The following is an 18,355-nucleotide window of genomic DNA, read 5'->3' on the forward strand; positions in this document are numbered from 1 at the left end:
CACCACACACAGACCAACACCATACGCCGCCTACCACATCACCCGTATATCTGTACACTCGGCCCTTCTCCACACCACCCTCTCTCCCCCGCATCAGCTCCCGCCGGGCTCCCAATGCTGCTTCCGAATGGCTCTGTGAATGCCCCTCCATCTTTTCCCTCGCGGGTCACGCATTTTCTGCCACGCATCCGCTGAATTTGCTCAATTGCGCCCCGCCCTCGGTCAAACGGTACTCTCACGCGATCCAACTCCAACACTGTCAGCTACTGACCCTCAATCAGAACCACACATCGCCGCGTTACCCCAATTCTCCGACCACACGCGATTCCTGGCCCCGTCTCTACAAATGTCCGACCCGACTGCCTCTCCGTGCCACCCACTCACGCGCCACCCCCGTGTCCCAAGATACCGAGAGCTCGACAAAACAACCACCAGTGCGGACACGAGGCATGGTAGGCGAAATCCCTGCGGGCAGAATTGTTCATTTTCCAATACATCAAGATGGTGGCACCGCACTGCGTGGACGAGCCTTCAAACAAGCTCACATCAGGAAACCAAGTCCTTCTGAACATCTGGTCGACGTCCTCAAGAAAGCGCACCATCTCCATGCTGTTCCTCTGAAATATCCGAACAAGGCCGACTTGAGTTACTACTGTTCCAGCAAAGTGCCTCCCCGCGGCGACCAACCCGTCCTTGTTCTCCACCCGACGCCGAAGCCATCGATGCAATATTTTGTCGCAGAGTACATTCGACTTCTCTGTGACCCGGCTCAGTGCAATGTCTGTGATGTATCCATCTCTCCAGAAGTTCGGACTTGGATACTGTCAAAAGGCTACGCCTGGCAAGACGTGGAGCTGTGGGTCAACATTTTGATCTCCAAATCAAGCGACGACGCCGTCTCATTGCTGCGCGGAGGCTATGCCAAAGGCCCAACTCCTATATGGGTTGTTTTGTTCTTGTTGCGCCGTGAGCGCTTGACTTTGGGCGCTTTTCGCCATCTGCTCCGCTTTTCCCTTGGCCGCGTGGGGCTTGTTGAATATCCAGATGGCCGCCATCAATTCCTGGAGGATCTGACTATTGATGAGAAGACTGTATTTCTCCTCTTTCTCCGCCTCTTGCGTCACGCTCGAGATATACTTCCTTCGGCCATAGCTCCATTGACGAAGCTAATCACCGCCAAAATCAACCCGCGTAACATTGGAACTCAGCACTCCGAAGTTCCAAATGAGCAGATTTCCGAAGCAAAGATGATTGACATGAGGGTGAAACTGGCCCATATTTACAACAAGGCGCTCAAACTTCTCTCGCTTCCATCGGCGCAGAATCCGTACGCATCTGCTGCGCACCAAGAGAGAGCCCAATTCGAAATCTTGCGTCGCATCGCAGAGTACGAGCCACCCATACCAGTCACTGAAGATGGGTACAGAGCGTTGATCCGCATTCAGCTTAGCCATGTCAAGACCGAGAGGGAACGCCTCTGGGCATCTTTGAAATCCAAAGGATGGCCTCCGTGGAAAGAAGACCGGACGGCCATGGACGAGGACATTCTTCCCGAGGACGCAATCTCAAGGGCAGGGAAACTGCTACGAAAAATGGGGGAGGCAGGCTATCCCGCCACCAGTTCAGATCAAGCTGCATCGATTTTGACTGGTTGGGACTTGGACGATAGCCCAACGATCCAAACCCGAACCATTCTTTATCCACAAGCGCAAACAAGCGATGAAGCAAAGAAAAGCACAGTTCTGCAGAGCCCTTCGCGGCCTCTCAAAGAGTTTCTTGATCCGGCGATTTGGGCAGCGCGAGTGAGGAGCACAAGGACGCTCGAAGAGGCTTGGGCATGCTTTCTTGCCTATGATGTGTCAAACGCTCCGCAGGATCAGCAGGTGTACCATGTCATGTTTGAAAAGATTGTGGCTGATCGCCGACGGAGAAGAAGACAAAGAGATGCTCGCCATGTCGACGTGCCATTCCATGGCCCAGAGTGGAAAGCGCCGGTCCCTGGTGATTCAACAGACGTTTGGCCTGTCCCAGAATCATATCGCGATCGGATCGACCCAATGCTGAAGCCGCCCGACACAAAGGAATTGTTGGACCGAATGACTTCCAAAGGAGTCACCCCAAGCGCACGCTGTCTCGAGTTCATTGTGCAAACGGCCGCGAACTACACAGAAGCTTTGTATGCAATCAAGCATTTCCATGGGCCCAGGCCATCTATGCTGCCACTTCTGAAGCGGGACGTGACACCGGAGCAAGCAGCGCAAATTCCCGATGGAATCTTCAAAGCATACATTTTGCTGCTCAGTAGGCTCTGGTATCGACCGCTTCCCGTTCGGTTCAATGTTCCGCAGCATGAGAATCCTCTTCTCATCCACCGCGCATTGGATCTGCTGAGCCTCAAAAAGTCAAATGACCGAAAATGCTGGAATTCTGTCTTGTATGGACTTGCGCAACACGGCTTGTACGACCTGAAGGACACTTCTACTGGAATCATGCGGGATGCGATTGAAACGATGACCAAGCTAGAAGTCGAGCTAGATCAAGAGGGCTTCGGAATCATCTGCAAGGCTTTCAACATGCGCGCAACCGAACGGGAAAACAACGTCAAAGCGCGGGCGCTAAGCAAGATCACAGCATCCGAAGATCTTCTGAAGACAACCAAGGAAATCCAGAGAGAATGGGACGACCATCTTGAGCACTGCAGCGCGGACTCTCGCTACCTCCGCACCCTATTCAACCACCTCGTTGGCACCGAACCGCAAAAGTCTAGCGAGGCTCATGGTGGCATGCAGGTCCCCATCCCGCACATAATGTACCGCTACATCCGGTCTTTGGGCACCATGTACGACTTTGAGGGTCTACTCAGCGCGGCAGAGTTCCTCAGGCGCAACGCGTCCATGTTCGTCTTCAACGCCAAGTACGCGACCAACGGAAGCGTGCGCCTCCGCCTCGCAGTCATTTGTTTGCGCGTCCACCTGGAATTTCGATCACATGTGCATTACGGCAAGAGCAAAGCTCACGACGCCTTCGAAAACCGCAAAACAAACAACAACAACAACACGTGGACAAGTCCGGGACACTACTTTGACTCGAATCCCGCTGCTGCAGAGACTCTCCTCGCCATGCCGCGGCACTCGGAGGATCAGGTTGCTCTGGCGCGTCTCAAGCTGGACGACGCCGACGCGAGGGTACTTGGCGGCTGGCCGAGCGATGAGGAGGTCCACAGGTACTTGCTCCACTTGTCGGGAATGCGAGTGCAACCGGCTAGCCCGCCAGCGGACGAAACGGATCCAAAGCCCGTGTACCCGAACTTGATGTAGCGCGGATGAAAAGTCAAGGTCCTGGTTGGGCAGCGGGTGGCGTTTGGGACTCGGAGCGGCGGCTGCAGAGTCGTGGAGATCAGCTCGCCGGAGTACTGCTCACGCGCAGTTGCTTCTACCTTCCACAATCGTGCGCTCGTGGAGGAGAAGAACCAGAGAAACGGGGAGGCCGGAGCTGCGAAAAGAATACACCGCAAGGCAGGATCAGTGTGAGATGCATCACAGGGCGGTTTTATGATTCAACGGCCACGAAAGCACTCTCGCTCTCAAATGTACAGTACAAACCTTGTTTCATCATTCATGTACTTTTTGGCCATGTAGAAGATGCGAATAGAGACCATTTGATGTCATGTCAGCGTTTCTGTGCGTGGCCAGTGTCTCCATGCCAGGTCTGCGGCCGCAGGGTGGTGTCGGCCTGCTCTCGATATCGCGGCGCACATGCTGAGTGAGTGTAGCGGGAAGGAAAGAAAGCTGTGCACAGGCGGTGATTTGGTATTTCGTGCTCCTGTTGATGCAAAGTGGAAATGCAACGCAAATATTACTTCCACCCGTAGGACCACATGAACTTGTTCACTTGTCTATTTGCTGCATTTCGAAACCGAATTCCCTTTAGTGGACTTCCAGCGCACTCATTTCCTATGGAAGCTTACGCCGCTCCACCTTTGTCAAGGTCGTCCGCGGATAAGGCGTCGTTGTCTCAACAAGAGTTCGGTATCCCAATCGCACACGATCTTTGCAACCAGCGGTGTAAGAATCAAATACGTGAGTACGTCGTCCGTCTTCGGGCTCACAGTCATGACAGATGGCGTGTGCCAGTCGGAAAGATCGTAAAAGATTGCCGGCGCGCCGTCCAATCCATTTGAGCAGGTATCATCCATTGTTGTAGCCCTAAAAAAGGAGGATGCGAGGCTGCAAACACGCCGGCACCGGGCGCAAAGGCAGCGGAAGAGCGCTGCGTAGAATCGGCAAGCCGACGTCCTGGGAGACGACGCGTCGCGCCTGTCCAGTGACATTTTCAAAGTGGCAGCTCAGAGGAGCTCAAGGAGCGCAGCAACCAATGCTACTCACTTCCCAAAGCCGCGCCACAACGTCTAAATTTATTGGCGTCGAGATCTTTCGGACCCCAGGCATGCAGTCAGCGGACAAGGGCCAAAGCGAGCCTCTCTGCTCATTGGAAAGCTTTTGCTCCATCGCAGTCGCGGATGTTGCAGGCTGATGGGGGCCAGAATGGTGCAAGGCAGCGCCTGGCGAGTGTGGCGCGCCGTCCGTCATCCTACGGCGGCCCCTATCTAGGCTACCTTCAATGGGGTTGGCGGCTGTGTTGACACGAACGATGCTCGTCCTGTGGATCGCTTCTTGCGCCTGGGTATTTATTCTGGTTGTCGTCCGCCTTTTTTCTTACGCTGGCGTCGGAATTTTTGATACACACATCAGATATTGCATTCTTGTCGCCATGATGAGTGCCCAACCGCGTTTTGCTTTCTTCGGTTCCACCGGAGGCTGTGTGGCTGCTGCCCTCGCTTTGGCTTTGAAGTGCGGAAACGCCTGTTCAGCCCGTACGTCTTTGAAGCTCTCATGCACGACGAGACAAAATGACTGATACGCGCTGCAGTGGTCCGAAACGAAGAAAAGCTCAAGAAAATGCTTGTCGAACGCGGCGTCGAGGAAGCGACCTTGTCAAAGCACCTCCTCATCGTCACCGGCAACATCAAGGACGTCGCAGCAGTCTCAAAGACCCTGAAGCCCGAAGGAGCTCCGTCTGCCGTCGATGTCGCCATTTGTGGCGTTGGCAGCTTGCCCGTCTTCAAGCCCAACCCGCTCAAGCCCACGCTCGAGGATCCGACCATTTGCCAGGATGCGACCAAAACCATTTTGGAAGCTGCCCGCGCGGTGGGTGGTCAGCCGCATTTGCTTGTCATCAGCAGCGCCGGGCTCACCGATAAGGGTCGCGACGTCCCTCTCGTCATGGCCCCCCTCTACTACTGGCTGCTAGCGGTTCCGCATGCCGACAAGAAGGCGATGGAAAAGCTGATCGAGGCCGATTTTGCAAAGCCAGCTTCTGAAAGAGCCATTAAAGGGTACACGATCGTGAGACCAACTTTCTTCACCGATGGCCCGAGCTGCGGACTTGACAGTGTCAGAGTGGGCAGTGAGGAAGAACCCGCTATTGGATACACCGTTAGCAGGAATGATGTTGGCCTATGGGTCTTCGAGAACGCTGTCAAGAAAGCCCAGGAGCTGGACGGAGGAAAGGTTGTTTACATCACCTACTAAGGCGGCGAGTTGCTGGTCCGGGGCCTGGTAGGGAAACCGTTGCACGTACAGCCCTTTGGCAGTTCTCTTTGTCCACTTTGACTAGGATTTCGAATGTCCGTGGACAATGGAACAACTTGTGTCCGCGCGTCTTCTGCAATATGAATTTTTCCAACCTTCTGTCGTGAGTGCGACAAGGCTTTCGGAAACGAGTCTGGTCATGATTTTACAGAGCGGTTCCAGCTGTCGTTGTCAAGTCGATATCCCATCCATCAAGGTCTTGAGAGGAGAAGAAGTCGAGGCTGCCCAATCCTCCAGTAACCTGCAGCAGTCAGACAGGGCCGTGTTTCGGCTCGATCAAGACTTACCAGTGAGTCGAATTGACCCCAGTCGGGAAACTCGGCAATGTCGCTGGTGCTGCCGTCTAATGGCGAAAACTGATTACTCTGCAGTTGACCGAGGGCACCAATTTCTGCATTATGGTTGGGGTTTCTGCTGCCGCCGTTGAAGTGGCCGTTCGTTGCACCTGGCCCTGTTTCCATTCCCGCAAGATCTTGATTTTCCCCAGGCCCTGAAGTTCCATTCGTAGCTAAGACCTGCTCTCGACTGGCCAGATAATTGTTGTACCTCAAGATTTCAAGACGGAGCTCTTCCAGTACCACACCATATCTTTCTGCCAGCGATCCAGGGATGGATATTTCAGAAATCTGACCCTGACACTTCTTCCCCGCATCGAAGAGTCGCTCGTAAAGTTGGGGATGAGAGTTTTGTTCTTGAATGGTAAACACGTAGAGAACCATGACGGCACAGAATGCGAAATAATGCGTAAACTGAGAGTTGTCAGTCGGGCATCTTCGGGGTTTCGGAATGGAGGCCACTCACCCAAAATGTGCTCTGCATCTGGCCAGTTGTGCTCATTTTGTCAACGTGGTTGACGATATTCATAGCAGCATCAATACACTGTTGGATATGGCCGGAAGGATGGTGCCTGTCCGAAGCTCTATCTTCAGTGGAGGTTTGGGTCGTCAAGTTTGCAAGATTTCTCAAGAGGAATGGCCTTCGGATGAGAATCTGCGCATGCCAGTAGGCGAGGTTGAGCACGTTACGCTGCCTGAGGAAGATCGGCAAGACGAAAGAGTCATCAAAGCCACCATCGAGGATGTACGAAGTTCTCTTGCGCCATTCAGCAAGTGCTTTGTCGTTCTTGTCTGCGAGAAATTGCTGCCTTTCGCGGCTCAGCGGTTTGATCCCGTACAAATCGCGGAGGATCGATGCCATGATTCTTGACAATCTGGCGCTAGTCAGCCCAAGTCCTCCCACTATCAAGAGTACTTACTCAATGTGTGCAATGCATCCGGACATTATGGAGAGAGACTTGGCCGGCACTGGGCGTATTTCTCGACGGCGCAGGTCGAAATCATTCACAGAAGTCGGCAAGTCCTGGAAAATTTCAAGTTAGAGCTGCAATTGCCGGCATTCGTGAATCTTACCTGATCAATGTCCTCGTCATGAAAAGTTCTTGGACGGCCCAAGGCGACGCTGAGGTACGTGTCCAGGTTGTAGGCATTCCAGAACGTCCGCTTTCTGCACTCGGCTTCGATGTAGTTTGCGGAGAAATTTGGGTCAGGCCTCCTTTTCCTGTGCATCCCAAGCGCCAGCACAAGATGAGCTGTCGTGCCGAACAAGCTCCAGCAGTGGTTGATGCGGGATTGGGCCAAGAGGTAAAGACACTGGGCGAGTCGAGCTTGGACACTGGTCAGTCGGATGCTTCCTTTTTCTCCCGAGAGTTGCTGCTCTGCCGCAGAAAAGAATCGAGCACCGGAAGAAAATCAGCGGGCCGACTTTGCAAGTAAGGGCAGATGTGTGTACCTGGATCGAGCATTCTGCTCCCTAGTCCCAGACTTGGAGAAGATCATTGCCTGCGCAAAGACCATGAGAAGCACGGCGGTTCGGCTTCTCTTGTCAGACCTTTTTCTCATTTCTCCGTGAGTGTCGTAGAGCTCTTGAAACCAGTCTTCGATGGTGTTTCGATGCAAGAATCGGTGGGTAGGTGCGGCAAAGTCAAAGTACCTCGCCATCAAGGCTCTTCCCTCAGACTCGGCGGGAAGAATGAATAGAGAAGGGTCGTGGTCGGGCAAAGGGAGATCGCCAAAGGTAAAGATGGAAGAGTCGGAAGAGACGGATGAACGCTGACGCTCGACAGTTCGTTGAATTCGAAGCAGGATGGAAGCTGCCGAGGAGGGCCCAACGTAGTGGCCTTGCTGGTCATTTTGCGAAGGATCTTGAAAGTCGTCAGGTGGTCTGGATCTTGAAGATCGATCGCGCTCGCTCTCGGGCTGCTGAGATGGGTCATGGTCAAGCGAAGTGGAACGGTAGACATGGTCGTCGTCACCAGTATTTGTGCCGGGGCTGGCTTGTGCAATGAGCGCAGATTCGGCCGCTCCGTAATGAATTGGAGGCAGTCTCCCTCGTCTGTATGTTGCGTTGTATTTACATTCAAGTCCTGATTGGGAGCAGTTGTTACACGGCCACGTTCCTGAGCAGCGAGTTTTGCGCCTGCGACTGGAGGTCAACAGCCAACACTGCAACCTCGACCGGTGGAGTAGACGCACAGCTTGCACCGATCACATGCCCTGGTGACCCTGACTCTGACAGAACTCTTGCGGCGCTTGGCTGGCGGTGGAGTGTTTGCAGTCTTGGCGCGCGCATCCGACTCCTCAATCTGGCCAGCAGACGAGGGCTCGGCGACGTCGGAAATATTGTGTCGCGATTCCATGGACGAAGGCGTCGACATTGAGAATGCAGAGATGGACTGCGGTGGTGGTGAAGGTTTCGGAAAAAGTCGATGGACGCTGGGCGTGTTGGTACTTTTCCGCGCTTTGTCATCAGCGGCGCACAGGCCGACGCGTTTCTCCCCGCCCGACGCGCTGCATTTATCCGGACACCCACTCCACTCCCCACGCCCACCCCACCATCGCCGTCTCCCTCTGCTCTCCGCATCTCCATCTGCCGAATTCGACGACTCCCATTTGCCCAACATGCGTCCGCTGTCGGCGCTGCTGCCCATGGATCTAGCCACTGGACGCTGCTCAAAGTCATGCGCCTCAGGCCCGTTGCCGTTGCCGCTGCCGTTGCCGTTCCACTCGCGCCCTCGCCGGAACACCCACCACGAATGTTCACCACCATCAGGATGATCAAGAGATTGGGGAGACAAATTTCATTCACTCGCGATTGATTGCTACCGGAGCGCATCTACTGAGCCGCCACCTTCTTCTTCTGTGCGGCAACCCAGTCCGCGACGCCCTTCTTCAATGTCTCGTCATCGTGCTCGCCGAAAATGTTGACGCCCAACCGCAGCGGGAAGTTGTACCTGTGGTTCTTGTCGAGCACGTTGATCCTCTTCATGGCATCTTCCGGGAGTACAAATTCCTCAAAATTGGACTGGATTCGCGAGGGCGTCACGCTCTTTGGCAAGACCACCGTCCCGCGTTGGATCGCCCACTGAATCAGCACCTGGGCCGGGCTCTTTCCCACGTCGTTCGCAATCGCCTGTACCTCAGGGTCATCGACGGCCCGAGGCAGGTTGTAGATGTTGTTGCCGAGCGGGCTGTACGCCTCCACCACAATGCCGTTCTTTTCGTGCCAGTCGAGCAAAGCGGGCTGCTGGAAGTACGGGTGCAGCTCAATCTGACAGCTGTCAGCAAACGGGCAGGAAAGCACGAAACCTCTGGAATACTCACCTGATTGACGGCTGGCTTGATTTTCGCAGTCTCAAGAAGCTTCTCTATCCTTTCGCTCGTGAAGTTGCTGACGCCGATGCTTCGGACCTTGCCTTTCTCGACAAGGGCCTCCATTGCCTTCCAAGTGTCCTCGACTGGTACTTCAACAACCCATGTGGCGCCTGACTCGGGGTTGATTGGGAACCGCTCCCTCGGCTTTCCCCCCTTCTTGAACGAAACCGGCCAGTGCATCTTGAAGGCTTAGTCGAGCCGTGCTGGCAGGTCTGGTTGTTGACTTACAAGGTACAGGTCAAGGTAGTCGGTCTGGAGATCTTTCAACGTTTCTTCCAGGGCTTCCTCGACGTCTTCTGGCTTGTGGTGGGTGTTCCAGAGCTTGCTCGTTACGAACAATTCTTTTCGGTCGATGCCGGAGGCCTTGATACCCTGGCCAACCTCATCTTCGTTGTCGTAGATCGCTGCAGCATCAATGTGACGATATCCCGACTTGATGGCGCTCTCTACCGCAGTCGCGACCTGTGTGGGTGCGGATTGCTACGTCGAATGCATCAGCCCAACACTCGGCCAATAGCAGGGCTCGCGGTGAGCTTCTCGGCTTCATACCCATGTTCCAAGCCCAATCACTGGAATCGAATGCCCAGAATTGAGCGGCAAGGATCCGCGCGACGACATTTTGAATGCGGACAAAGAAAATGGTTTTGGGGACGAGAGGCCAAGCTTTCAATCTTTCAGGACTGGGAACCGCGAGAGATGGTGCGGCTACTTTTCTGTAGGTACTCGTCAACTTATATTGACCTGCTGGTGGGGCCCAAATTGCTCATGCGCGATTGCGTGTGAAGTCGCCGACAGCACGGGATCCAAGGTCCGATTCGGCCCATTGTGCTTTTCCGAGCGCTTTTCCAGTGCTTTTCCGTCACCCACGAGCCTCTGGCACATGGCAACCTTCCAATCGCGGCAGAGATGCTCAGAAGGCTTTCACATTCAACACAATTGACGCATCTTATAATACGCCCTCCGCGTTCTGGTCAAGCCGCCTATTGTTTGAGTTTTATCCAAAGTCTTTTCGTTGACCCTCCGTCACGTCCATCGACTCCAAGATGACTGCCACACTTGCTCAGAAGAGCGTCCCTTTACCTTATCAAGATGATGCTCGAAACAGTTCTGCGGAGGAAGGCCAACTCAATTGCATCAATGACCTCATCCTCCACAAAGCGAGAACGGTGCCAAACACACCGATGATTGCGTATCCCGCATCTAAGGACGGTGGCAGCCTGTTGTTGGAGTACACTTCCCGAGACATCGATCTGTTCGTCGATGCGGTGGCAAAGAAACTCGACAATCTCGGTCTCAAACCTCAGGTACTCCTCTGATTCCTGTCCCGCCACAAATTCTGAGTGTTTGCAGAAACAAAAGAGCGACCAAAGCGAAGTCGTCGCCTTGATTGGGCCTTCAAACCTCGACTATGTCATATCGCTTCTCGCTCTCTCCCGCATGGGATTCGCCGTCCTTTTCTTGTCGACGCGCCTCCACACGGAGGCCTACGTCTCACTGCTGCAGAAGACCGATTGTTTGAAGATTGTCGCCTCGGACAAGTTCTCTTCGGTCATCGAAAGCGTCCAAGCAGTCCGTACGCTCCAGAAATTCCCCCTTCTGGATCTTTCAACGTACAGAACGAGAAGTCAGACAGAGCCAAGGTTCCAAAGGTCAACTGAGTTGGTCAACGAGGAGGACTGCATCTCCTTCATTGTGCACTCTTCCGGCTCAACCGGGCTCCCCAAGCCGATTTTCCAAACACATCGATCTTGCCTGTCCAATTACGCTCTCGGCAGTGGAATGCGAGCATTTGTGACCCTGCCTCTCTTCCACAACCACGGGCTGGCAACAACATTCCGGGGCATCGTCGCAAACAAGCGGACCGTCTTGTACAATGCCGAACTTCCCCTGACAAACGCGAACCTCGTGACCGCCATGGAGCTGGCGGACCCGGAGAGCTTCAACGGTGTACCCTATGCTCTCAAGGTCCTCTCCGAATCAGAAGAAGGCATCTCCGCCCTTAGAAAATGCAAGTTGGTACTTTTTGGGGGCAGTAGTTGCCCAGACGAGCTCGGCGACAAGCTTGTCAATGCCAGAGTGTACCTCGTGGGGCACTACGGAGCGTAAGTGAGCCAAAGACTGTGGAAAGGTGCCCATCTGACATGTCGCAGAACCGAGATGGGACAGCTGATGACTTCCCTGCGAGACCCGGCGGACAAATCTTGGAATTACGTGCGACCGCTGCCCAAGGTCAAGCCTTTCTTGCGATTTGTTCCCATCGGCGAAGGAATGTACGAATGTGTCGTCCTTGATGGCCTGCCATCGAAGGTCATGTCGAACTCGGACGACCCTCCAAACTCTTACCACACAAGAGACACTTTCACCCCACACCCCACCATCCCAGACGCCTGGAAGTATCAGGGCCGCCTCGACGATCGCATCACGCTGTTCAACGGCGAAAAGGTGCTGCCAATTCCGTATGAGAATCAAGTCCGACAAAACGAATTCATCAGCGACTGTCTTGTCTTTGGCGTTGGAATGGCTTTCCCCGGCCTCTTGGTTTTCCCAAGTGACAGCACAGACGGGATGAGCAAATCCGAGATTTTGGAGCGAATTGCACCCGCGGTTGAGCTTGCCAACAGTCGCGCCGAGAAGTTTGGGTACATCTCCCCGGAAATGATTGAGATCATGGACCGCGGAATCGAGTACCCTCGCACCGATAAAGGCACCATCATCAGGGCAGCTTGCTACAAGAGGTTCGCAGACGTAATCGACGCTGTCTACCACCGCTTTGAAAACCCCGACGCTGCGGATGAAGGCAGCGGCCGCGTTCTGGACCAACAGGGCATGGAAGATTATCTGCTGGACCTTTTCACCCGGCGCCTAGGAATCGAGGGTATCTCGGCGGAAGCAGACCTGTTCGAAGCCGGAACCGACAGCCTTCAATCTCTGCGAGCGCGCAGCTACATGATGCACGACCTCTTCCTCGCGGGCAAGATTCTCGAGCAGAATGTTGTCTTCGAGCATCCATCTGTCGCGAACCTGGCTCGGTATCTCAGCTCCCTGACCACAGGCACCAAGATTGACCGGAAAGACGAGGTGAAGGAGATGAAGGAGCTCATCGCCAAGTACTCTTCATTCCCATCATTTTCTCCTGGGAAGGAAGTCCCTGACGGAGAAGTGGTACTCCTCACTGGCGCCACTGGGACTCTGGGAGCGCACATTCTGTCGCAGCTTGCTCAGGTTCCGCATGTGCGAGCCATTTTCTGTCTGGTCCGCGCGAACTCTGAATCTGCCGCAATGGACCGCGTCACGTCCAGCCTTGGTGCGAAGAAGCTTCTGCCTTTGCCAAACGACAAAAGGATTGTGGCCCTTCCGAGCGACCTCAGCAGGCCTGACCTCGGCCTTCAACCAGAGATTTTTTCCCTCCTGCAGTCGACCGTCACTACCGTCATACACAGCGCCTGGGCAGTCAACTTCAACCTCGGAGTCTCCAGCTTCGAAAACCATCACATTCGCGGGACTTGGAACTTGCTCCGCCTTTGCCACTCTGTGCCATTCGCTCGTCCGGCTCGCTTCTCTTTCGTTTCTTCTGTCTCAGCCGCTGCCGGCACCCCTGCTCCTGCCGTGGTTCCAGAAGCTCTTGTCGCAAAACCAGAACATGCGCAGAAAATGGGCTATGCGCGGTCCAAGCTTGTCACAGAGCATGTCATTCGCGCAGCCGCCGCAGCCACCGGGCAGCAAGCCAGAGTCTTGCGCACAGGGCAGATTGTCTTTGACACCTCGAACGGGCTTTGGAACCAAACCGAAGCCATTCCGCTCATGATTCGAGCAGCGACCACGATCGGGGCCCTTCCAAGTCTGGACGAGACACCCAGCTGGCTACCTGTGGACAAATGCGCGGCGGCCATTCTGCAGCTCTCGGGCGTCGAGATTCCCTTTGTCGACGCAATTAACGCCGACAGCTACGACCCCGATGTTGTGTTCCACGTCCAGAACCCCAAGACTTTCCGCTGGACGGATGATCTTCTTCCTGCCCTCAGAGACGCCGGCCTGAGCTTTGAGACTGTCGCGCAGCGCGAGTGGGTGCGCCTGCTGCGCGAGTGCAAGCAGGACCCTCAGAAGAACCCGACGCTCAAGCTGATCGACTTCTTCGCCGACAAGTATGACAATGACCGCCCGGGACGGAAGGGATTGGTGTTCAGCACGGAGAAGACGGCGGAGCGGTCGCAGGTCATCAGGGACGGTGTTGATGCCATCGGAGGCGGGCTCATCGCCAAATGCGTTCGGGCTTGGAGGGAGACTTGGGATTCCGCTGCTTGATCGTGGCGACCGTGGTGAGTGCTGTTTCGCTGTACATTGAGATTAAAAATGAGCTTGCTGGAGGCTGTTTTGCTTGGGCGCATTGTTTTTGGTGAGAGACAGGCTCCTGGAACAGAATACTGATGTGGTAATGAACTTTGTTGTCCAAAAACCCAAATGCGCGATCCCGACTGCCGCAAATTGTGATCATTCACGGGCCCTGGGAAAGATGGGGAACACGCAGTGACAACTGTAAAGCTCAACACAGTGAGCCTGAAATAAATGACACTGTCGGGACCATGTGCAGCAGTGGACGAATGCTGCTGGATAAAACTCAAGTAGCAATAATTCCAAGCTCTCTAGGCGCAAATATGGAAACAAATGACAGCCCCCTAACACTATCTGAAGATACAAATGAATGCTCCTTGGGTACAAGCGTAAGAGAAATAACCTCATCTTCCAGGCACAGCAAGACGGGAAGAACTGCTGCGCCGGCCCAGTTGAGCTAATTTTGAGCGTGAAACCTCTTCGCTTAGCTTGTCCGGGTTCCAGATCGGGTATCCGGTCTTGTCATTGATCACGTCGTCACGAGTGACGCGACCTTTTGCAACCGACTTTGTGATCTTGTACGGGGGTTTCACTCCGTCAGTGTTTCCGTGGAGTGTCTGAAAGACACGATCGGCTTTCTGCTGCGGGTTCTTGATTGAGATAGTAATGTGCGGGACGGTAGATACGTAATCGCCGCGAACGCTTGTTGTGCTGTGAGGAATTGCCCTATCATGGTGGATGATCAGAGTCCAAGTCCGAGTCCGAGTGTCCATTGGCTTTGTGAAGCATACCGAATGTTGATCTCGACAACGTCACTGTCAACCTCCATGGCGGCAATATAGGCCGCACCCATCAAGTTGTCTCGTTCGTCTTTGCGTCTCGGGCGGTTGCAAGTCCAGATAACTTTGATTGTTTCTCCGTCTGACATGGTGATACTCTCGCAGAGGCTGGATGGAGCAATGAATCGATGCGGGTGTGAAAAGTGATGATTTTCTAAAGACGAATGAGGTACAAAATTCCAGCTTCCTTTATACGATGTGGAAATCTACCTGAGAAGTCATACACCCTGTCTCATGTGCCCTGTCTCTTGTAAAAGGGAATATGAATGGAGCGTTAAGACCCCAGAGCGACACTGTGCCTTCACGCAGTCACCCGCATTCGCGCTCGGTCTGTGAGCTCGAATCTCAACCTTCGCCGCTTAAGAGCACGTCCTGGTTTGACCAATCAACTACTGTAAGTTTCTTTGACTGCGCCTAGCCAGCGACGCCATAATGGGCGCCGAAGCGGCTGCACACAGGGAGCATTCTTCCACCACTATATAGTTACACCCAGAGTGTTTTTGGCTGCTATCCAGTCATGGTTAGGGATCACTACAGTCAGAATAAAGAAGCATCGTTTCTCTTGACACTTAAAGTCACGCTGCTTCGCAGATACAGTTGACACTACGGAACGCGCGGTGAAGCACACCCGTAAAACACGACACTTGCGAGGCACAGTTCAGTCTGGAACGTGTTTAATCAGCGCTAATGGCATGCATGGTCCCGAGAACAGAGCTCTTGGGTTTGTGATTGGCATTTGGTGTAAGCGCTTCGGTCGACCTTGATCTCATGTCACGTTGTTGACATGAGCGGCCGCGGCAGCGCGGTGAAGTGGGAGCCCACAAGGAGAACCAATGGCTCATTTTAGTAGAAACCCCGAGCATGGAGAAATAAGTGCTGACTTGCACAGTCCTGGGATACGTGTTGACCTGCAGCGCGGCGCAGCGCAGCGCTTATCGCTTGTTATGGTGTGGTTCGTCCCGGTCGCACCGCTCCTCTGACGACAACAAACATCGGGCCGAATCGCCCGCCCCCCAACCCCCCACCCGACGGCACTTGTGTCTCAACCCGACCTACGCTTCGCCTCTCTGTGCCTCCATCCCCCAGGCCAAGCACGCTCCCCGCCTCATCGAATTTGCGATGCAAGACACATCTACTTGTGCTTTGTAAACCTGCGAGCAAACAGCTTGCCCGTCTCGGTTCTCTTTTCGCATTCTTCCACACTCTTTTCCCTGTCTCGCAACAGCAGGAGTACTCACCCTCGCGCGCTTCGACGGCCACCAACATCAACTCACCTTCGGGCAGGCTCTACTATGACTTCAAACAGCGATCGGGTCCTATCCCATGAGCCAGTCTACCACTGGGAAGAATTCGTCGAAAATCTGGAAGGGTACTGCTCAGGCGGTTACCATCCCACTCATCTTGGCGACATCTTTTATGGTCGGTACAGAGTGATGCACAAACTTGGGTATGGGAGCTACTCTACTGTCTGGCTTGCAAGAGATCTTGAAGAGCACCGAAATGTTGCCCTCAAAATCCTTGTGGCAGGCCAATCGCAGGCAAGCACGGAGGCCCAGATCCTGCGCGCTCTTAATGCAGGCGACAAGAACCACCCAGGCTATTCTTTCATCTGTCGTTTGTTGGACGAGTTTTGGTTTGATGGCCCCAACGGACGTCACCGCTGTCTAGTATTGAGGGCCACGGGATGCAGTGTGTCCGACTCCCAAGACGATTCAAACGAGTTTCCTATTCATGTTGCGCGGTCCATGTCGGCGCAGGCATTGCTTGGCCTCAGCTACATCCATTCCTGCAGTTTTGTACACGGTGGTAAGTACAGAAGCCACGCCCTTTTCACGTCCGTGGAATTGACCATTCGGCAGATCTTCACAAGGGAAACCTGCTATTCGAGCGCCCAGAGCTTGAGTCCTGGACCGAAGCAGAGGTTGTTCAGAACCTCGGCGAAGCTGAGAAAGAACCAGTTAGGAGGCGCGATGGGCAATCGCATGGACCAGAAGCTCCTGACTACTGCGTTCCTCTTGGTAGGATAGGTATGAGATCAGACCGCCTGCCCGAAAACACAAGGATCACCATCTCCGATTTTGGCCAGTCATTCCTGGCTACCGAAGACCATGACGCGTTGCAAACGCCTCGGAAAGTGGCACCTCCGGAACATTTCTTTAAAGGTCACTTGGGCCCCCCTGCGGATGTCTGGACTCTCGGCTTGTCCATATACGAAATCCTGTCAACCCGCAGCCTGTTCGAAACATACTTCCCGGATCCAGACACAATTATCTCTGAGATGGTTGATACTCTGGGTCGTCCGCCGCAGTGCTGGTGGGATAGTTGGGCGAACAAGCAAAATTTCTACGCGGAAGATGGCTCAAGGATTGGAGAACCACCCACGCCATTATCAACCCGTCTCAAGGAAAGAGAGGGTGAAATTGGCGACGAAGAGCAGAAGAGCCTTGAGCAGCTGTACAGAGGAAAAAGGTCGGAGGAAGGAGAAGTTTTGTCTGGTGGAATGCTGGAGTACGAACCATCAAAACGAATGACCGCGGACGAGGCACTCATGTCCGACTGGATGATCCGATGGGCACGGCCAGACTTTGAGAAATGTGTTGCAGGCGAACAGGAGGATGTGCCGCAGAGCAGTGTGGAGAAGTTGGATCAGCCAGTCGCATCTTCATTCACTGTTGAAGATATCAATGACGACAACGAGGTCGCAGGACGCAGCCGCCATTTTCCCGACTCGGAGGACTCGCTGAATCTGATCAACGCCAAAGATGCGTCGCTGAGTGATGCCGCGCGCAACAAGAGCTCTACGGCTTCGATTGCTGGTGGCGCTATGGATTTCGGTTACAGCAGCGGTAACGACAATGTCAACGACGTGGCTCTGAGCGATACCGCGCACAACGGCAGGGCTGTGGTTTCGGCCGCCGGTGGCATGAAGAGTTGCGATGGCAGTGGCGGCGATTGCGGTGCTGGAGGACTTTCGCCTAACGAGGTCGAGTAGTAGTATCTTATCGACCTTAGTACTATATACGTTATAAAGCGATACTATAAGTAAGGAGAGCTCTATAGCTTTAATTACTAGTATTATTAAAAGTTATAATAGTAGTAGTAGTAGTAGCTATAATAGTAGTAAAGAATCTTAGTATAGAGGTATTATTATAGAATTAAGTACTTAATCTATAGTATATCTTAATAAGGCCTTTAAAGAGTCTCTAGTACTATATATTTATATATCTAAGGTAGTAAATTATATAATCTAAGTATATTAAGTATATATATAGAATTAGAATATAATTAAAGAAAATAGAATATCTTTTTATTTTTAAGCTATACTACTTCTAAAGTAGTAAAGTATTTATTATATATAGAAGTATAATATAAGATTTAGTACTATAAAATATTAAATTAAGTAGAAGTAATATATATAGTCTACTAAATAATAGATAAAATCTTAGTTTTTAAGAGTTTTATAATACTTATAATAGTATACTTTAAGTAATCCTAATTAGATAATTACTAAGGCTACTTAGTACTTAACTAATAGTTCTAGGTATCTAGATATAGTACTTAATAAGTAGTAATAAATAATAACTCTTAAAAGTAGTTATATATACCTAGCCTAATTCTTTATTATATAGGGCTTATATATACCTAGATAATAAAATACTAAGGTAGAATATAATAAGTAGAGCTATATAATCTAATATCTAGTCTATTAGCTTATATAATAGAGAGGTACTTCTCTATTAAATAAGAAATATAAGAAAAAAGAGTAGACCTTTTTAATTTATACTATTATAATTAAATAATCTTAAATTATTTTTTAAAGGCTACC

General features: G+C 52.7%; 7 protein-coding genes across 7 annotated transcripts; 4 read left to right on the forward strand and 3 right to left on the reverse strand.

Annotated features, from left to right (window-relative positions):
- Window positions 1–31: 31 nt before the first annotated feature.
- Window positions 32–3,657, forward strand: J3D65DRAFT_641923 (uncharacterized protein). Its single transcript, XM_066801936.1, has one exon. It carries the CDS (start codon window positions 450–452, stop codon window positions 3,315–3,317), a length of 2,868 nt encoding a protein of 955 aa, XP_066650373.1. The 5' UTR covers window positions 32–449; the 3' UTR covers window positions 3,318–3,657.
- Window positions 3,658–4,584: 927 nt separating this feature from the next.
- Window positions 4,585–5,723, forward strand: J3D65DRAFT_641927 (uncharacterized protein). The gene is made up of 2 exons (XM_066801937.1): window positions 4,585–4,873; window positions 4,930–5,723. Exons 1-2 carry the CDS (start codon window positions 4,621–4,623, stop codon window positions 5,589–5,591), a joined length of 915 nt encoding a protein of 304 aa, XP_066650374.1. The 5' UTR covers window positions 4,585–4,620; the 3' UTR covers window positions 5,592–5,723.
- J3D65DRAFT_641929 (finger protein) lies at window positions 5,560–8,385 on the reverse strand. Its single transcript, XM_066801938.1, has 7 exons — window positions 8,183–8,385; window positions 7,441–8,126; window positions 7,061–7,389; window positions 6,907–7,010; window positions 6,453–6,861; window positions 5,939–6,400; window positions 5,560–5,892 (listed from the first exon to the last, which is right to left on the reverse strand). The coding sequence occupies exons 1-7, from the start codon at window positions 8,362–8,364 to the stop codon at window positions 5,797–5,799; spliced, it is 2,268 nt and encodes a 755-aa protein (XP_066650375.1). The 5' UTR covers window positions 8,365–8,385; the 3' UTR covers window positions 5,560–5,796.
- A 409-nt stretch (window positions 8,386–8,794) lies between these two features.
- Window positions 8,795–10,055, reverse strand: J3D65DRAFT_641939 (aldehyde reductase). Its single transcript, XM_066801939.1, has 4 exons — window positions 9,911–10,055; window positions 9,590–9,841; window positions 9,311–9,541; window positions 8,795–9,257 (listed from the first exon to the last, which is right to left on the reverse strand). Exons 1-4 carry the CDS (start codon window positions 9,977–9,979, stop codon window positions 8,823–8,825), a joined length of 987 nt encoding a protein of 328 aa, XP_066650376.1. The 5' UTR covers window positions 9,980–10,055; the 3' UTR covers window positions 8,795–8,822.
- Window positions 10,056–10,383: 328 nt separating this feature from the next.
- Window positions 10,384–13,879, forward strand: J3D65DRAFT_165815 (uncharacterized protein). The gene is made up of 2 exons (XM_066794203.1): window positions 10,384–11,463; window positions 11,512–13,879. Exons 1-2 carry the CDS (start codon window positions 10,622–10,624, stop codon window positions 13,661–13,663), a joined length of 2,994 nt encoding a protein of 997 aa, XP_066650377.1. The 5' UTR covers window positions 10,384–10,621; the 3' UTR covers window positions 13,664–13,879.
- An 81-nt stretch (window positions 13,880–13,960) lies between these two features.
- On the reverse strand, window positions 13,961–14,796 carry J3D65DRAFT_641940 (uncharacterized protein). Its single transcript, XM_066801940.1, has 3 exons — window positions 14,740–14,796; window positions 14,482–14,683; window positions 13,961–14,416 (listed from the first exon to the last, which is right to left on the reverse strand). Exons 2-3 carry the CDS (start codon window positions 14,616–14,618, stop codon window positions 14,095–14,097), a joined length of 459 nt encoding a protein of 152 aa, XP_066650378.1. The 5' UTR covers window positions 14,619–14,683; window positions 14,740–14,796; the 3' UTR covers window positions 13,961–14,094.
- Window positions 14,797–15,530: 734 nt separating this feature from the next.
- Window positions 15,531–17,671, forward strand: J3D65DRAFT_580077 (kinase-like domain-containing protein). The gene is made up of 2 exons (XM_066797701.1): window positions 15,531–16,335; window positions 16,389–17,671. Exons 1-2 carry the CDS (start codon window positions 15,822–15,824, stop codon window positions 17,519–17,521), a joined length of 1,647 nt encoding a protein of 548 aa, XP_066650379.1. The 5' UTR covers window positions 15,531–15,821; the 3' UTR covers window positions 17,522–17,671.
- The last annotated feature ends 684 nt before the right edge of the window (window positions 17,672–18,355 follow it).

The sequence above is a fragment of the Phyllosticta citribraziliensis genome (assembly GCF_038025025.1).
Source record: "Phyllosticta citribraziliensis strain CPC 17464 chromosome Unknown J3D65scaffold_15, whole genome shotgun sequence".
NCBI classification, from domain to species: Eukaryota; Fungi; Ascomycota; class Dothideomycetes; order Botryosphaeriales; family Phyllostictaceae; genus Phyllosticta; species Phyllosticta citribraziliensis.